At 34.7% G+C, this 15,701-nt stretch overlaps 7 protein-coding genes across 7 annotated transcripts; 5 read left to right on the forward strand and 2 right to left on the reverse strand.

Moving 5' to 3' along the window:
* Window positions 1–590: 590 nt before the first annotated feature.
* Window positions 591–1,191, forward strand: RO3G_15772 (uncharacterized protein; the record flags this gene model as incomplete). The annotated part of the gene is made up of 2 exons (XM_067670356.1): window positions 591–1,038; window positions 1,175–1,191. 2 exons carry the CDS (start codon window positions 591–593, stop codon window positions 1,189–1,191), a joined length of 465 nt encoding a protein of 154 aa, XP_067526457.1.
* Window positions 1,192–1,665: 474 nt separating this feature from the next.
* RO3G_15773 (uncharacterized protein) lies at window positions 1,666–2,827 on the forward strand (the record flags this gene model as incomplete). The annotated part of the gene is made up of 5 exons (XM_067670357.1): window positions 1,666–1,881; window positions 1,941–1,976; window positions 2,039–2,215; window positions 2,268–2,507; window positions 2,567–2,827. 5 exons carry the CDS (start codon window positions 1,666–1,668, stop codon window positions 2,825–2,827), a joined length of 930 nt encoding a protein of 309 aa, XP_067526458.1.
* Window positions 2,828–5,327: 2,500 nt separating this feature from the next.
* On the forward strand, window positions 5,328–5,745 carry RO3G_15774 (uncharacterized protein; the record flags this gene model as incomplete). Its single annotated transcript, XM_067670358.1, has 3 exons — window positions 5,328–5,371; window positions 5,426–5,675; window positions 5,737–5,745. 3 exons carry the CDS (start codon window positions 5,328–5,330, stop codon window positions 5,743–5,745), a joined length of 303 nt encoding a protein of 100 aa, XP_067526459.1.
* Window positions 5,746–5,791: 46 nt separating this feature from the next.
* Window positions 5,792–6,299, reverse strand: RO3G_15775 (histone H2A.V; the record flags this gene model as incomplete). Its single annotated transcript, XM_067670359.1, has 3 exons — window positions 5,792–6,094; window positions 6,153–6,245; window positions 6,297–6,299. The coding sequence occupies 3 exons, from the start codon at window positions 6,297–6,299 to the stop codon at window positions 5,792–5,794; spliced, it is 399 nt and encodes a 132-aa protein (XP_067526460.1).
* A 2,064-nt stretch (window positions 6,300–8,363) lies between these two features.
* On the forward strand, window positions 8,364–12,799 carry RO3G_15776 (uncharacterized protein; the record flags this gene model as incomplete). The annotated part of the gene is made up of 14 exons (XM_067670360.1): window positions 8,364–8,372; window positions 8,433–8,612; window positions 8,672–8,773; window positions 8,823–8,905; window positions 8,956–9,139; window positions 9,189–9,266; window positions 9,315–9,503; window positions 9,564–10,673; window positions 10,726–10,905; window positions 10,960–11,358; window positions 11,416–11,794; window positions 11,847–12,161; window positions 12,221–12,678; window positions 12,737–12,799. 14 exons carry the CDS (start codon window positions 8,364–8,366, stop codon window positions 12,797–12,799), a joined length of 3,729 nt encoding a protein of 1,242 aa, XP_067526461.1.
* A 431-nt stretch (window positions 12,800–13,230) lies between these two features.
* RO3G_15777 (60S ribosomal protein eL32) lies at window positions 13,231–13,693 on the reverse strand (the record flags this gene model as incomplete). Its single annotated transcript, XM_067670361.1, has 2 exons — window positions 13,231–13,536; window positions 13,604–13,693. The coding sequence occupies 2 exons, from the start codon at window positions 13,691–13,693 to the stop codon at window positions 13,231–13,233; spliced, it is 396 nt and encodes a 131-aa protein (XP_067526462.1).
* A 501-nt stretch (window positions 13,694–14,194) lies between these two features.
* On the forward strand, window positions 14,195–14,430 carry RO3G_15778 (uncharacterized protein; the record flags this gene model as incomplete). The annotated part of the gene is made up of 2 exons (XM_067670362.1): window positions 14,195–14,323; window positions 14,377–14,430. 2 exons carry the CDS (start codon window positions 14,195–14,197, stop codon window positions 14,428–14,430), a joined length of 183 nt encoding a protein of 60 aa, XP_067526463.1.
* Window positions 14,431–15,701: the final 1,271 nt, after the last annotated feature.

Consider the following 15,701-nt stretch of genomic DNA (forward strand, 5'->3'; position numbering starts at 1 on the left):
TGTTATCCATTTAATTTTAATACAGATATATAGTGTTTACCTCCTTGAAAAATGTCTTCAATGATTGTATCTGGCAAGTTTCTTGAAGAATAAATTGTACCTCTTTCTACTATCAAATCTCTTACTGCCTCAATCGAATTGATGACGATCCATTTTTGAGTACCAAAATGGCAAGTAAACACAGGTCCTACTTGGAGACTCCACTTATAAAACAATTCATGAATAGGTATGGGCCTAATAAGCTCTAATATATGGCCTATGATAGGGATGTAGCCTGGTGCTCTTGGAGGAAGTAAAGAGTCAATATCTGACCGTTTGTTCCTCCAAAGAATGTAACAAGTTGCTGTGCTGGCTAAAACGACTAAAGCAGTTAGATTTGAGAATGACATAATAATGAAAAATAATAATCAGGATAACACAAAAGACAGGCTTCCATCCCAAGAATTGCTGATTGTTTAAATACATCTTTTGTTCTTTTGTTCGCTAAAAAAGGTTAATAATGCAACTCTATCCATATTTAGGAAATTAAAACAAGACTGTTTTTTTTTCTTTCTTTTCCTTCTTCTAGTTCCCTGCTTTTTTGCTGAAAAATGTCAAATTACAAGTACATCTTTCCCAGTATATTTGAAAGACTTCACAATGCAAAATCAGTAAAATCAAAACATTTGATCACTCTGAGGGAATCAAAACATTACAGATTAGAAAAGCAAGCAGTTCTTGTTCAAGGATTTAAAGCTATCAAAGAATTACGCGATCAAGGCTTTGAATTCAAATCACTGATTGCCACTGCCAAGAATAAACCATATGAAGATGAAGAAGTTAAGTTTCCAGCAAAACAAGTCATACAGCACCCAGATAGCTTTCCAGCCAAAAGTTATTATTTGGCCAACATTGATCTGACTCGAAAGATATTGGGAACAGCTTCTCGTCCAGGATTACATGAAATATTTGCAGAAATTGCACTTCCACAACACAAAATTACCACTCCAGGTGATCGGATAGTTGTTTTCGACAAAGTGAATGATTATGAAAGTCTAGGTACACTTATTAGAACAGCCAAGGGCCTCGGTTGGGATTCAGGGATTGCGACGTCTAGCATCAGCGACTTCTACAACGATAGAACAATTCGAGCCTCTAATTGCTCCTCACTCACTTGGCCACATGAAATTATTAGGTTTAATCACCTGTTAAATTTCTTTAAGAAGCATGAGATAACACCCGTTGTAGCTGAGGTCTTACCAAAGGATGTACAAGAAGCTTGGTCACCGGATTATGGCCACTTTAATACAAAAAAAATAAAGCCAGATTCGGGTGTCTGGTTTTGGAATTTTAAGGATAAAAAAGTACAATTACCAAATAAGGTCGCATTAGTTCTAAGTTGTGAATATCACGGAGTGCATGAATTACTAGATAATGAAATTAGAGTTTCTGTGCCTTTAGATCCTGGAGTAAATTCACTGAATATTTCAAGTGCTGGAAGTATCATCATGGCAGAATTAAATAGATTGTTTCGGCAACGTGCTATTAATAAATACCAAAAATAATATCTAAAAATAGACTTGTCATTTTTTTTTTCTAAAAATAAAAAATTAAAATAAATAACAGTGTACATAATACGCCCTTTTTTTATATTTCTTTCTTTTTCCTTTACTTTATTATTAAACCATGGGACGCAGAAAGATTAGAATTGAACCTATTAAAGATGATCGTAACAGACAGGTTACTTTTCTCAAGCGAAAGCAAGGATTGATGAAGAAGGCTTACGAGCTTAGCGTTCTTTGTAATTGTGAAGTGGCACTCATTATATTCAATAATCAAAACAATAAGCTTGTTCAATATGCAAGTACTGACATGGATAAAGTATTAATGAGATACACAGAGGTATGTGTAATGGATGAGAAAGACGATTATAAAATAGCTAACTTTTTTTTTTTTGGTAGTATGATGAACCTTATGAAAGTAAGAATAATGATGATGTATGTGTACCTTTTAATGATACTATTACTATAAGTCGTATACTAACATCATTTCTTCATAGTTCAAAGATAAAGAAGGTGATGATGAAGAGGAAGATGTCTTTGCTCATGAACAAGAAAACAATAAGCATATACCAAGCCCTGTACAAACCGAGGATGATGACCTGGAATTACCAAATGATTTAAAAATAAACCAAAGGCAAATATCAAGAAATGGCTTACAGGGTGAAATATATACAGTAAATATTACTAATATAAGAAAAATGAATATCTATTCTAAACTTTCCTTAGCCTTCCACTCAATCTCAATTTGCTTCATCTCTTCTTCAGCATTCTTATCCTTCGCCACCACCGCCCACTCAACCTATATATGATTATCCACTTTTATCAAATAACAGAATTACTACTACATCACACCACTTGACCGAGCAATACGACACATCCAATATTAATGAAAAAAGACCTCATCTTCGAGTACAAATACCAAATGAGGCATCTCAATCACTTGACATAGAAAGACAAGCACTTCCAGTAAGTTGTTCATGTATATTTATAATACCTATTTGAAATAAGACTAAAATGTTATGTAGGCTTTAAATAAAAATAGTACAACTCAATTTGCACAGAACCTTCCCTCTCCTTCTACGTTTTATCCAGAATTTTATAGACAAGGCGAATTGCCAAGTCCACTCAACTTTTCAAACACCCCTGCTACACTTAACACATTTCACTGGCCATCAAGCGCTAAAGAATATAGGCCATCTCCATTAAGTAGTTATAGTCATGGAGAGAAAAGACAGTTGCCAACATATGAAGACCCTTTATTAAAAAGACAAAGGCTAGAAGCATAGGCTACAGTTACATAAAAGCATACAATCATAATTTTTCTTCCTTCCTTTTTGTACATTCAATATTAAATCATATTTGGGCAAATTAGATAATAAATGATATTTCTCTTTTCATGAATGAAATGTTAATAGCGTATATGAACTGGATAGCTGTGCCAAAAAAAAAAAAAAAAAAAAAAAAAAAAAAAAAAAAAAAACTTTGTAAACTTACGGTAATATAAGTTATAATACTTGGAAGGTTTAGGAGTAGATGGATTTTGAAATACTGGGTTGTAGTTAAGATTTTTAGAATTTGACAAGCAATTTTTAAAGCCTGCTTCCTACAAACTTTGCTTTTGAATATAGAAGATAGCATGTACTGTCCTGTTTCAGGTTGTTTGCATACTTGACAGAGGCAATCTTCTACATGCACTGAAGTTGTTGAGTATAAGCTAGTCTAAAGAGATAAATTTCATGACAAAGCCTGTGCCATGCATTTCTGGGAGCATAGTTTATAATAAAGACTTTTGACTACTAGTATCTGAATTTGTAATTTATGGTTTTGTGTCAAAGTTAATCGTTGTCTTTAACCGGCAATTCCTTATTGTTGTTACATTGATATCATCATAGTTTATTTGTCCAATAAATAGACAAAGGTTGATGCTTGAACCAGTTGGTAGACCCAAATTGTTAAAATTAAAATCGTTGGGCGGAAAAAATGACTTGAGGATCAGATTTATATTAAGAATGACGATTTTGATTTTTTCAAAGAGAATTTAGAGAGCCTCAATCTTGCTTATTTTTGAATTTGATATTATTTGAAGAAAGTTTTGTTCATAAAAGCAATGTATTTTTTGTGCTTTGAAAAATTTGTTAGAGTTGACCTGCTATCGTGAGTTTTCTTTACATATATGTTTGAAATGAATACTTAAGCTAATCTAGTACTGTTATATCATTATTGGTAGGCGAACGAGGACAAGCATATAGAATACCAAGTATATTTATATATTTGTTTGACATTCAATCGTGTATGAATAGAGTCCAAGTTCAGAAGATGATCATTTGGATACTTTTTTGTTCCTTGCTTTCAAGTTATCATTGTAGTCCAGAGTGTATAAAATCAATCTTGAAAGACAAAGAAAAAAACTTGTCAACAATCTCGTTTGTTGTTTTATTTTCTTCTTCTTCTTCTTGGCACTAAAGAAATAAGACCCAAAGGGGTATCACAATATTTTATAAGCATCTTTTGTTAGCCTAGATATTTGTGAGACAGCAAAAGAAAGGACGCATAACAAAAGAATACAGCTATTTGACAAATTCATAAGGAATAATAAGAATCAAAACAAACAGTTTCTTAATGCTTGCTAACATATCATTTTTATTTTAGCTTTATGAACACATTATTACTTGATCTCTCCCTTTTTTTTGTATCTCAAACTTATCAAAGAACATCAAAGCAAATGGTCAATAGAACAGTCAATAAGATCTCTAAATACAACAAAAGCAAGAGAGAGAGAGACAGAGAAGTACTCATTAATTTTAATCACCGATACGAACCACTCTTTTCAAGAATGATCTTTGATAATCATTTAAACCTCTAATTTGCCCAAACTGGTTATTGCTTGCTTGTATTTCATTTTTTAAAAATTTTAAAATCGTCTAAAAATACTGTTGTCAACGAAACACATTGATTTGATCCCATCTTCTGAGCTTAATCGTGACGTTTCTTCCAGTGAACAGTCCTATCATCTCAATATGGTAATTATAAAAGAAGTTGCCTATTTTTTTGTTCTCGATCAACCGACATCATGCCCAAAGAAGTGAAATCCCTCGTCACTATTTCTCAAGAAACAATAGCTAAATGCTTGGAATGTAATTTAGTGTTTAACTTGTGATCATTTCCGGAATTAACAAGCTTTCTCTGTAGTTATAACTGATGTGGGCTGTGTTCCATATAGCCTTCTCAAAGATTCCTTTAAACATGCAACACCACAACAACTATATCGTATAGAAAAAATGAATCCTGTAAGAATCATGTTACTTTATTGTTTTATAGCTATTTATCTTTTTTTCTAAAAAAACCCCTCAATGAAACATTTTATTAAAGAACTAAATTGTACTTTTATTTCGTTATTTAGGAAATAATGGCTGAATCTGATGGTATGTTCTTATAGTTGCTTACATTTTCTGACATTTGTTTTATTCATTAGAGCTTTGGTTACCACACTGTCTCATGTTTAAAGACATAAGAGATGAATATGAGTATAACGGTTTGCATAAAGATCCAAAACAATGGAGAGATATCTATCTGGTAGGATATCCAACCCATAGCAATAACTCGTTTTAATTTTTTTTTATGTAGCGCAAATATCAAGAAAATGAAAGGAAAAGGCAACTTGTAAAGGAAAAAGTCAAGAGCCAATATAGTAAAATACAAACGGAGAAAGCAGCCCGATCCATTAAAGTACTACAAAGTGTTGTGCCTACAAAAAAACGTACTTACGAAGCAGCAAGAAGATCAACAATGAGTAAACTATTTCAGCAGTCAAAGAGAGAGGCGGATAAAGTGTAAGTTTCAAATAAAAATAATGCGAACTGATAATTAAATTTGTGAACATGTAGAGCATCTATTTATCAATCATCAAAAAAGCCAAATACTTTCTCTCAAAATATACGAGCTCCATCACAATTCAATGAATCCTATCGACCTAAAATTATACCTGTTGTACCAACGATCCCACCAAGACCTGTTGTTGCTGCTCCACCTCCAACAAAAAAATTAAAAAAGCAGCAAGCTGTTGAGGATAAGACAAAACCTGGGACTGAACCCAAAAAGCCGGTTGCTATGGTCAACTTTAACATATTCAAGGAGGTAATAATGAAAAAATCAAAAGTATGCTGAAAGGTCTGATTTCTTTTATTCTCTTTTGTAGCTGTCGTGACACTGTTATTATAATATTTATTATAAAATTAACAAAATTTTTTTCTTTAAAGCTTCTTTCCGATCTTTGTGTTTCCAATAAGAGATTTGTGAATGTGAGGAAGAACACCACCACCAGCAATTGTGGCTTTAATAAGTGCATCAAGTTCTTCATCACCACGAATAGCCAATTGTAAATGTCTTGGTGTAATACGCTTTACTTTAAGATCCTTTGTGGCATTGCCTGCTAATTCAAGTACTTCGGCTGTAAGATATTCAAGAATAGCTGCTGTGTAGACTGCGGCTTTGGCCCCAACGCGTGAATGCTGTCCTTTTGATTTCAAGTAACGGTGAATACGACCTACAGGGAACTTGTAACAAATGTTTAGTATATTCATAGGCTACAAAATATTTTTTTATGTATTTTACTTGAAGACCGGAACGGGCAGACTGTGAGAGAGCAGGAACTCTGTTTTCTTTACGTTCATCTTTATTTGAGGTGTTATCCGGTATGCTATCAGCCTAAATTATTGTTCAATTCAAATATATCAGGATTTGATTTCTTGTTTTTACCATATTTTGTTATTATTACTTGTATACAAAAGAAAAAAAAAAAAAAAAAAAAAATAGTGACCGCAACGCCAATGAGCGGGTTGTGAAAACATTAGGCGGAAAAGTAATCTTCAATGGACGGCTTTTGTTTTTCCAAATGGCGGGTTTTTTATTGTTTACTTTTTCTTGCATAATGACTTACAGTAAATAAATTTGCTGTATAGACTCACCATTTAAACACATCTCAAATGTATTTACTGAGTGTTAAATAAATTGTTTTAAGGTAACTGGAGGGAAAAGCATTACAAGCTTTCAAATCTTAATGACCTTACGCTTAACTACGGACTAAAATTGTTTAAATTGAATTAAATTTAGGAGAGTAGGGTAAAAAATAAACAACTCTACACTCTCTGTTCGCTACTATCTCATCTACTTCGTCAGTGGTATGGTTAGGCACACTATGCACATGATCACCTTTCGTTTCTGGGCACCTATTTACTCTATCCAAAAGTTTTCAGAAGAATGCATACAAAATATGGTACAACAAAGCTATCTTTTGGGAAACTAAAACCAGTCTATTGGGAAAAACTAAAAACCACTCATATATATTTCCTCCTTTGATTGTCCGTAATAAAATTAAAAATACAAAACATGATACTCTCTACGCGCGAACGGAATTTCAGAAGGAAGTGGCTTCATTGACTTTATGCGCACTCATTTGAAAAAGTGGTTAATGATAACTTAGGGGTATCTATTGCGGGACAGTTGACTGTACATACACCTACAGAATAAAATTGACAGGTGAAGGTGATGCAGCATATAACTTTTCTTTCAATTATTTCTATGCATAATTGAAGTGACTACAGCCGTAGTTATATCTATACTGGTATAATACGAAGAAACAATGGGTTACCTCAAATAATAAAGTAGGATTGTAAAGTAATAGCGGATGATTGAGTTTGTTAAATTCGAAAGCTGTTATGATGAACTAAAACTGTACACAGTTAAATAACTCAGTCATGTACTTGTATTATGGAATAGACAAGAGTTGTGATTAGAAATGATGAAGATGTTTTACTTAATTTAAGTTCAGATAAAATATTCATAAGACATCATAATGGTGCCTTCTCTCGTCTGATTTCCAAGTTACGCCGAGATATTCATAATCGTATCATTAAGCCAAATCAGCTTATCTGACCTCATATATTGAATCAAAACCAACCATTTGGTGAAGTAAATGATTGAGCATTCATCGATACCTTCTGTTCGCAGCTTTAATGGACCAATTACAAACCTAAACCATTTCGGCTGTCTCTAATACAGCGGTTTCCACCGTCATTGACAATGGCATCAATACTAACTTCCAAGTGGTCACGCTTTTGAAAAATACCCGTTTCGCCTGAAAGCCGATCTTTATGGTATCGTCTATTCCATCATAAACTCTTTAGTCAACCACTTCTCTCAAAATTTGGTAACAGCTTGACCTCTTCACAATGTAAGTTTTGTTCTGTTGATACTGAAGACTTACAACACCTCTTTGTGCGCTGCCCTACGAAATGGAGAGTATGGATAGATGCTTTCAATTTCCTTAGTGCACATCTCACTTTCACTCAAGATGATGTATACTCAATCCTCTAGACTTTTCAGCGGTTTCCTTTTGTTGACAATACTAATTTCTGGACTCTCAACTGCTGTGTGCTTTCCGTTATCTGGCGTGCCCATTGGAGATCTACTATTGACGACTTTCCTTTTATTGATAAACAGCTAGTTACTCGTGCTATATCGCAGCTTGCCACCCTCAAAAAAGGCAGACTCGACCTTAAATAGCTTATTCAATCGCTTACACTCTATTTCTTCTGATTCACACCGCTCTCAGATGTGTGATCCTTATTATATTTTATAAATAAAAATAAACTATTTACAAAAAAATACGCGATTAGAAAATATGGAGTTTAAAGTGTATGGAAATTCTATTGGATAAGATTTACTTTTCATTATTTCTGATGATGATTTCATTTTAATTTTGGGTCCTTTTCTCTTGTATTTTTTTTTTCTTTACTTTTTTCCCTTTATTATATTATAGACAATATGGCAAAAGTAAAATTATATAAATAAGACTTTATACAGTTAGTGCGTAAAATTCATTATTTTCGCTAGAAATTATTAGGAAAGAAGACTGGAGAAAAAATTAAAGCTAACCGTCCTGTAAGGGCAGACTGGAAAGAAGGCGTTAAGAAGAAGCAAGTTGGTGTTTCCGACATGACACTTCTTACAAAGATTACGAACGAAGCGATTAACGAGAACTTGCAAAAGAGATGGTCCAATGCTGAGATTTATGTAAGAAAGTCCTTTTACCTCTCCCCCTTTTTTTTATCAACTTTTAACATCTTGCCAAGACCTATATTGGTCATGTACTGATTAGTGTTAATCCTTTTCGAGATTTGGGCATCTATACAGATGACATATTGAATGGCTATAAAGGAAAGAATCTGTTAGAAGTAAGCATACAAAAACTCGTGTTTGGACCTGATTATTTACTATTTTTAGATGCCTCCTCATGTTTTCGCTATTGCTGAATCTGCCTATCACCATATGAATAGCTATAAAGAGAATCAATGTATTATCATCAGGTAGCTTTACACATGTTTAAAATAGGAATTATGCTCATCTTTTCTATTAGTGGTGAATCAGGAGCGGGAAAAACTGAAGCTGCCAAGAGAATCATGCAATATATCGCCGCCGTTTCTGGTGACGGTCAAAACTCCTCCATCAAGGAAATTAAAGAAATGGTTCTAGCTACAAATCCACTACTAGAAAGTTTTGGTTGCGCAAAAACACTTAGAAATGACAATTCGAGTCGACACGTAAATAATAAAATATGAAACAAAAAGAGATGATTGACAATTAGATTAGGGAAAATATTTGGAAATTCAATTCAACGCTCAAGGCGAGCCAGTTGGTGCCATCATTACAAATTATTTATTAGAAAAGGTATGCACACAGTATTATTATGTTACTTTTGTCTCTAAATCAAAATAGAATCGTGTTGTGGGCCAAATAGACAATGAAAGAAATTTCCATATATTTTATCAATTAACAAAAGCAGCACCACCTGAATATCAACAAACATTTGGTTTACAAGGACCTGAAAGCTTTCTTTACACAAGCAGAAGTAACTGTTTAGATGTTCCTGGTATAAATGACATTCAAGATTTTGAAGCAACTTTGGTAAAGCAGAATGTATTTCTTATTTTTTTTTTTGCAGAAACTTACGCATATTTTATTTAGACCGCTATGGGTATTATTGGCTTACAAAAGCACGAACAAGACGAGATATTTAAAATATTATCTGTCATTCTCTGGCTCGGTAACATTGTTTTTTCAGAAGATGAGAGTGGAAATGCTGCCATATCAGATATGGATGTTGCAAATTTTATCGCCTACTTGATGGAAGTGGATTGCGAGGCATTGGCAAAGGCATTAACAAGTCGTGTTATGGAAACACAAAGAGGTGGCAGAAGAGGAAGTGTGTATGAAGTGCCCTTGAATGTTGTGCAGGCAACATCCGTTCGAGATGCACTTTCTAAAGCACTATATGAAAGGCTGTTTGAGTGGATCGTTGACCGCGTCAATATATCTCTTCAGGCAAGAAGTGCTCATCAGTATACAATTGGTGTACTTGATATTTATGGTTTTGAAATTTTTGAGGAAAATAGCTTTGAACAGATGTGTATCAATTATGTCAACGAAAAATTGCAACAGATCTTTATTGAATTGACCTTGAAGGCTGAACAGGAAGAATATGTACGCGAACAAATTCAATGGACGCCAATCAAATTCTTTAACAATAAGATTGTATGTGATTTGATTGAAGAAAAGAGACCACCTGGTGTTTTTGCTGCTTTGAATGATGCCTGTGCAACTGCTCATGCGGATTCCAATGCAGCTGATAATTCATTTGTTCAACGACTTGGATTCTTATCTTCAAATCCACACTTTGAATCCAGAGGTTCCAAATTTTTGATTCGCCATTATGCTGGTGACGTGTTATATAATATTGAAGGCATGACAGACAAAAACAAGGACTCTCTGTTAAAGGATCTCTTGAACTTGGCTACGGGATCCTCAAATCAGTTTATTTCAAACACATTATTCCCCGAGCGCATTGATCCTAATTCAAAGAAAAGACCACCTACAGCTGGTGATAAGATCAAAGTTTCATGTAATACATTAGTCACAAAATTAATGCAATGTCACCCAAGTTATATTCGTACAATCAAATCAAACGATAACCGAAGTCCATCAGAATTCGACGACAAACGAGTTCTCCACCAAATTCAGTATCTTGGTTTATGTGAAAACATTCGTGTTAGAAGAGCCGGTTTCGCTTACAGAACTGTAAATAGGATGCCTTCATAATAAGAAAGTATCTAACTTTTCTTTGTATTAGACATTCGAGAAATTTGTTGAACGTTTTTATTTGTTGTGTCCTAGTACAGGATATGCCGGTGAGTATATATGGAATAGGGATGCTAGAAGTGGTGCATTGGAAATTCTGAAGCATAACAATATTCCTGCTGATGAATGGCAAATGGGTACTACCAAAGTTTTTATTAGACATCCAGAAACTGTAAATGATTGAAATTATAACGAAATCAAATGGCTCATGAAATAATCTTGATAGATATTTGCACTTGAAAATCTGCGTGACAAATACTGGCATAACATGGCCACCCGTATTCAACGGGCCTGGAGGGCTTATTTGAGATATAGATTTGAATGCGCTAGAAAGATTCAACGTTTCTGGAGACAGAACAAGTACAACATTGGGTATCTTCAAATGAGAGAATATGGTCACCAAATATTGGCCGGACAGAAAGAAAGACGTCGATATTCCCTTGTGAGTATGAGACGATTTACTGGAGACTATCTTGATGTTGAATCAGGATCAGGATTAGCAACAATGATTAGAAATGCTATTAGTCTCAAAGGAGGTGAAACCGTTGTTTTTAGTATGAGAGGAAATACTCTTGTACCGAGAGCCATGAGATCAAGTGTACAAAGCCCCAGAACTTTCGTTCTCGTAAATATAAAAAATACAATGAATATATCATCCAAATACTCACTATTTTGTGTATAGACAAATCAAAGCTTACACGTTGTTATGGCAACTAAGAACGGGAAAACGTTAACCATGGTTGATGAAAAGGTCATCTCTTTAAACGTTATCACGGGCATTAGCGTATCTACACTCCAAGATGATTGGGTTATCTTACATATTGATTCTTCGCCAGAAGGTGATACTATTCTTCAATGTACCTTTAAAACTGAATTATTGGCACATATCTGCCAGCAAACAGGAGGGCGTGTCAAAGTAACCGTTATACCTCAGATTCCATACGCGAAAAAGGGAGGCAAAACTGTGACGATGAAGTTTGTAAAGGATGAAACTGCTAAAGGTGATGGTATTTACAAGAGTCATGTTGTTAAAATTTGCTCTGGTGAGCCGCCTTCAAGTCGTAAGCCAACATAATATAAAAGAAGTAAGATTTGATATTAATTAAAATATAGAATCGGCTCCACCTTGTGCTCGCAAGCAAAGAACGTCAACCAAAAGAAATGCTCCTGTCCCCAAAAAAGCCAACAATATGCCTCGTCCAGCTGTGAATCGCCTAGCACCAACCAATATTGCTGTTTCTCGCTCAGTGCCTGCACCACCTCCTCCACCTACAGCTATCTCAACTCCTCCTCCTCCTCCCCCCGCACCTCCGGCTGCACCTTCTTTACCACAATTTAAAGCCATTTATCCTTTCAAATCACAAGAACAAGGAGAAATTGCTTTTGAAAAAGGCGACATATTAGAAATTATTGAAAAGGATGAAAATGGTAAATGGTTCTTATGTTTTTGAAAGCAAAACTGTAAACTTATCTATTAAAAATATTAGGTTGGTGGCTCGCTAGAAAAGATGGAATCGAAGGTTGGGTTCCTAACAATTATCTAGAGGAATACATTGCCCCCAAACCTGTAGCTTCACCACCACCACCTCCTCCCCCAGCAAGAAGAGCTGCACCTTCTCCACCTAAGATAGGCAATACCATATCTCCACCTGTATCAGCTCCTACACCCATTTCAGCTCCCGCTCCAGCTTCTGCTATTAATGGTGTTCCTGCTTGGAAAGCCGAGTTGGAAGCACGCAAAGCAAATGCTCCTGTACCTGCAGCCAGACGAACGCCTCCTGCTCCGGGGCCAAAGCCTATGGTGCCAGCCAAGCCAAACACAATGAGTAAACCAGCCATTCCATCTCGTCCAGGAAGTGCACCTACTCCTGCACCCCGTGCTCCACCACGTCCTGGAGCTCCAGGTGGTGCTCCTTCCAGTGCAGCTGCTAGTTTAGCTGATGCTGTAAGTTTATTTATTGTTTGAACAAAACAAAAATGCTAATTTTTTTTTTACATACAAGCTTCGTGCACGTAGAAATCAGGCAGCAGCTCATCATGACGATGACGATGATGATGAATGGTAGATAGCTTTTTTTCATTTTTTTTATTTATTTAAACAGAAAAAATCTCGATCGACGCAGAATAGCTATCACCTTACTTTTTTAAATTTCTTTTTTTCTTTATAAACAGTTAAATTTGTAAAAAATTAAAATAAAATACAAATTCACTGCTTATCGTATTTTGCATAATATTAAAGCTTTACAAAGAACCTGGGATAGGCTTTACAGCATAGGCAATGTAAATTTTTTCGTTCCATGTCATTTGATATAAAAATATTTGTGCAATCGTAATATTTGATTATCAATTAGAAAAGCATATTACTATATGTTAACATAGCATTTGAGTAAAACGATAAAACAATTAAGACCGTTATATATAAATCAGATATAATTATAAGATAAAAGGTTTTTTTATAGACAAAAGATTAATACAAAATAATGGATAATCTTTAAATTTACTCTTGAGATCTGAGACGAGCACCAGCGTTGATAACCTTGACGTTAAGTTGAGCAGCACGTTCAAGGAGAGCAACACGCTTCTTGGAAGAGACGTTGTGAGCAATTTCAGCAGCGTAAGAACGGTTGTGCATCAACAACAAGTTGAGTTCACGAACGTTGGAAACAGTGAACTTACGGAAGCCGTTAGGCAAGAGATTACGGGTTTTCTTGGCAGAGCCGTAACCAATCTTGGGCATAGGAGCTTGTCCCTTAAAACGTCTACGCATGTTACAATCAATACCCTTGGGCTTTCTCCAAGATTCCTATAAAACCATAACATCAGTACTCTGCTTTTGTCATTCGAATTCTATTTATTTTTGTTATACATACACCAACACGCATAAAACGGTTAGATTGATGGCGCTTGAAGTGAGCAGTACGCTTCTTCACGATGGTATGCTTTACGGCAGGAGTGACCATTTCTAAAGCTAATAAAAAAGAAAAAAAAAACAATTTAGCACTCATTCATAGTTAAAATCAGCATCTCTCCACAGTTAGAAATAAAATGTCAATTCAATAGATTCTTTTGGAGTTTTCCACTTCTAGTTGTCTAATTTAATTTTACATCGTCGTAATACCGTTTTGCTGAAGTGCCAATCATTGTTATTATATTCAACATGCCTTTCTTAACTGTGGATTGATGGATGTTATGTTTTATGCTTTTTTTACCTTCTTAGGGTGATGCTGGAAGAGGAAGATCTTTTTGCACGCCAGCTTAATAGTCGTTTTGTTGGTTCTCTTTCCTTCCCGCTCTTTAGATTTATTCCGGATGACTGACCGGACAGAATATCTTGACCTGAGCCCAAACCTATTGATGACGCATCTTCCTCTACCCCTTGAATAAGTTAACTCCGACAAACGAGGTTGATTGCTTTTTTTTTTGTTGCTGCTCCTTCAGTAAAAACTTGCAATAATACAACAATGGCTGGAGGATTAGGATTTCACCCTCATTTACCTGGATTTACTCATCGCTTCGTTGGAAAGGCATTAGGTGCTACCATGTGGTTTTGGATGATGTACCGCGCCAAGGAAGACGGACCTGTCCTTTTGGTAATTACTCGGAATTAATTAAAATTAATTTTCATTTAATTATTGCATTATAGGGCTTAAGACATCCTTGGGATCACCATGGCGACCATCACGACGAGCACCATTAAGTTATACAATAAAGCGCTTCTCTATTTTGTGTACATACAATTATTATAGTACAGTCATGGAAATAGTTATATGTTTGTTGTATTTAGTGATGTGACGAGTTGATCTTTTGAATCTTATCTGTCTTTTCATGTATCTACAGGCAGTACGTAGTGAATAAAAGGCTTTAGGAAGGCGACACTTGTGCATGTATTTTTTTATTTATTTATTTTTTTTTTTTTTTTTTTGCATTTAAGTTCATCTGTTAATTGATGCAGATTATCTAGCGTAGAATCATTTCTGGTTCTATTGTTAAGCACATCAATGCTACTGAGACAATTCATTTACGGCTCATCTTCGAATTTCTTCAGAACGCTTTTAAATTATCTGTGCATAGAATGCGATCAGTCTGTTGAAGCTAGAGACAGCAACATGTATACTGTTTACTACCTCTGTATGCTAATATACGTAAAGCTACTTTAAGTATAGTTACTCGTGCGTTCATGTAAAATATATTTAAGGTTTGCTTTCATTATGGTGAACTTATGTTTGAGCATTCGAAGTAGATCTCCGTCTACCTTATTAGTTGTTTTCTATGCAGCCGCTTTAGCATCCGTTTTTCTTCTGTCCTTTTCTGAAGTTAGACATCAGCCTACAAAGGCTTGATTTACTTACATTTCCATACAGGTTGATGTCAATTTGCCTTTTTGTCAATTATATCTAATGATTATATGTTCAATATAACATTTATTTGTTACATGATAAATACCTTATCTATCAACCATTTAAGCTTATAGGCAAGTAGGTGATATAATCCCAACTTCCGTAAAAGGAAGATGAATAGGGAAAGTTGGGTAAATGAAGTTACACGATATGTCTTATTAGTCTTGTTTGTTTAACTTCAGCTTCTTTACTCGTCCATTATTCCTTCAAAGATACCTTTTCTTACTAAAGTACCTTTAAGAATATAAAAATCCAAAAAGAAGCAACTAAGCAAACGAAAAGTAGCCGTCGCTTTTTCATTTCCTGTCCCCACCTGAGTGCAAACCTACAAGTAAAATGTAAAAAATATAAAAACTCTTTTTCAAGAGAATAAAAGCTTTGAAGTCTTCATCCACTAGAACCATTTTGAGAATGTTGGCTAATGGAACTCAAAATTAAGACCATTTTTCCTTTTTTTTTAATTAATATCTATTTATTAAATGGCCTCATATCTATTTTATTGCACAACTTCATTACTTTACTTTTCTTCAAGAACAATGGTATTACTCTTTATACAAAGTCAAATCTCAAT

Source organism: Rhizopus delemar, genomic scaffold, assembly GCF_000149305.1.
Source record: "Rhizopus delemar RA 99-880 supercont3.17 genomic scaffold, whole genome shotgun sequence".
Taxonomy (NCBI): domain Eukaryota; kingdom Fungi; phylum Mucoromycota; class Mucoromycetes; order Mucorales; family Rhizopodaceae; genus Rhizopus; species Rhizopus delemar.